At 36.7% G+C, this 2,623-nt stretch overlaps 1 protein-coding gene across 1 annotated transcript in view; it reads left to right on the top strand.

Moving 5' to 3' along the window:
- The first annotated feature begins 561 nt into the window (after nt 1-561).
- Nucleotides 562-2,623, top strand: part of LOC111630126 — a 29,970-nt gene continuing 27,908 nt past the window's right edge. Inside the window, exon 1 of the mRNA XM_023374153.1 lies at nt 562-709. Coding sequence (XP_023229921.1) covers nt 562-709 — 148 coding nt within the window. The remainder of the gene's footprint in view (nt 710-2,623) is intronic.

Genomic DNA, 2,623 nt, shown 5'->3' with positions numbered 1-2,623 from the left:
AGGATCGTTTGACTTCCTATCCTCGATGCAATAGGCTAACCGCACAGAGGAAGCCCATAACTACCAACGAATTAGATGTCCCCTCCGAGAAAGAGGAGAAGTGGCAAGGCATCATTAGAACTACAAGGACTCAAACGAAGAAGAAACCCATCATCTTAGGTTATGTGAATAACATCTCAGTCAAATTTACTATAGATCCAGAGTTCAATGACACAGTATTGTCAAACGAGGTTGCAAATAAATTAAAAGGAAAAACCCCGGTAAAATTTGGACAACAAAGGAAGATGGTAGGACTGAATGGAGAATCCATCTCAACCATAGGCATGACTGTACCTATTTTCAAATTTAGAGGATACAAGTTTTCCAGATCGTGCAGAATTGTCCGATCGGAAATTACCGCTCCTTGTGAAGGGATCATCGGACGAGATATAATAAAAGAAGAAGCTTCATTATCGATGATGCAAACGAGAAAATAATGTTACCGAATGACAAAATTGTTGCTCAAGCTGTAAACCTCGACAGAAGCTGAAAAGACGAAAACTCGACACTACGGCTAAAAAAATGGTCATACGACTTATGCATCAAGGTCAATCGCATGTCTCAAATGTGCGAAATGAAAGCGCACAACCTTACAAAAATAGGAAAAGACGAAGACAAAAGCAAAATCGAGGTCAAGGTGACCTACCGAAAGAGTCTACATCAACTTCCGGTGAGAATAGAATTCAAATCGTCCGACCCGCAAATCCAACCCCTTCCCACAAAGAAAGAAAAAGAAGAATCTTGGAAAGAAAAGAAAAAATGACAATGCATCGAAAGGTTAAAAGAAAAAGAGTAGCGAAACGAGAGGCTACGCTTCCTATACACCTACAGAAACCTGAAATCCGTCATCACTCTGACATAGAAATCGTCAGTCCGCCAGACTGTCCATCTTCAAAGCGATCTCCTAACTGAAATTATAGAATACATTGACAAGGCTAAGTTTCAATCCAGATTTTATAAGGTTTAGGATTAGTGATAGGACATTTCCCCTAATTAGATTAGAAAATAGAGAGAGAGAGAAATTAGTTATGACAATTTTGTAACACATATACCTCTCACTCTGTTCAACAGGAATAGAAACAAACTGATTTTGTTGCAAACAGTGAAAGTGAACTTTGTGCTTCAGAAGAGACTGATGCCGATTCAACGACAACAACGCAGTCTACTAGCATCACACAACTTACCTACATAGAATGACTTTGAACTGGTGTAGAATTTCTGAACTATCAACAGACGGGGAATCATCAACACGGAAACTGTGACAGTAGGTCAACAGTCTCAACAACTCGTCACGATTGTAAATCACGTCTGTAGTGCAGATTGCACATGTAATGCGTCAACCAATTGTCTTTGTTACATGGAGAAATTTTTATTGTCGAGAAACCCATGTCAAAAAAAGAGACAGAGTAATCTAAATTTAAATGTTAAAATTATACTCAAAAGTATAATTTTAAAGAAAGAGGTGAATGATGTGAAATCCACGATTTTTACGCCAATGTTGGAAAAATCTTTGTAAACAACTCTGAGGAAAAACAACTCTTGGTGAGAAGTATATCGGAGGTCACCGATTGTTTTCACATTAAGGTGGGAAAGTTGACACTTAGTTGATCGGAATGCACCATAAGTGTCAACAGAAGTCGATCACGTGACTCATTTCCCATGAATAACGTATAAAAGCTTGAGTCCCCGGAAGCTCCGCGTGATCCCTCGGAAGTTATACTTGGTAGATGTGCCATATTTGTCTCCATACTCTGGACCGAAAGGACATACGACCAACCACAGCCATTTGAACTTCCATCGCCATTAATGAACCTATTCAATGAACGCATATTAAACATATCCGCATAGAGGTATTTGTACTTTTAGAGCAGGGGTGTCCAACCCGCGGCCCGCATGCGGCCCAAGGCAAGTTCCAATGCGGCCCAATAAACGTGTAAACAAACCGAGAAATGTTTTAATTTTATTATTATTTATTTATTTCAATGGCATAAACTCAAAAAAAGTTCCACAAAGCCGTAACTTTTATTCATATTTTATTTTTAAATGTAAAAAAAAATATTTTCAAATACTTTGAGATGTGTGAATGCAGAATGATTACTAAATAAATTTGGAGTTGTGATTCAAAGGATTATAGACCCGAATTTTGGGAAAAAAAGGGAAAGATGAGAAAGGACAAAAGATGTAGTAGTGAGAAACGTTAAATAGATCTTCTGTTAAACAAATAGGGACCCATAATTTTTCAACCTTTTTCACTTCTTTATCTTTTGTTCTTTGCCTCTTTTTCCCACATTGGGTCTATAATCATTTGATTCACAGCTCCAGCCTTATTTAGTATTTCTTCCAACATTACAAGATTTGGCTAATTGGGCAAAATGTGGCTACTTTTTTTTGCTTGACGTAAAAAATATCATTTGGCTCTTTGGCTACTTTTTCGGCTACATATTATTTATAATTATATTAATTTAATAAAAATGCACTTTAAAATGATGTTTCGTCACTTTTTATGAATTAGAGACCCAAATAAAACAAATATTTGTTTTTTTCAAATAAATTTTCATAACTCTCTTTTATGTACTTATGCTTC

The sequence above is a fragment of the Centruroides sculpturatus genome, unplaced genomic scaffold (assembly GCF_000671375.1).
Source record: "Centruroides sculpturatus isolate CEXI.00-Female unplaced genomic scaffold, Cexi_2.0 scaffold540, whole genome shotgun sequence".
Taxonomy (NCBI): Eukaryota; Metazoa; Arthropoda; class Arachnida; order Scorpiones; family Buthidae; genus Centruroides; species Centruroides sculpturatus.
This window is presented reverse-complemented; position numbering and strand designations above follow the sequence as displayed.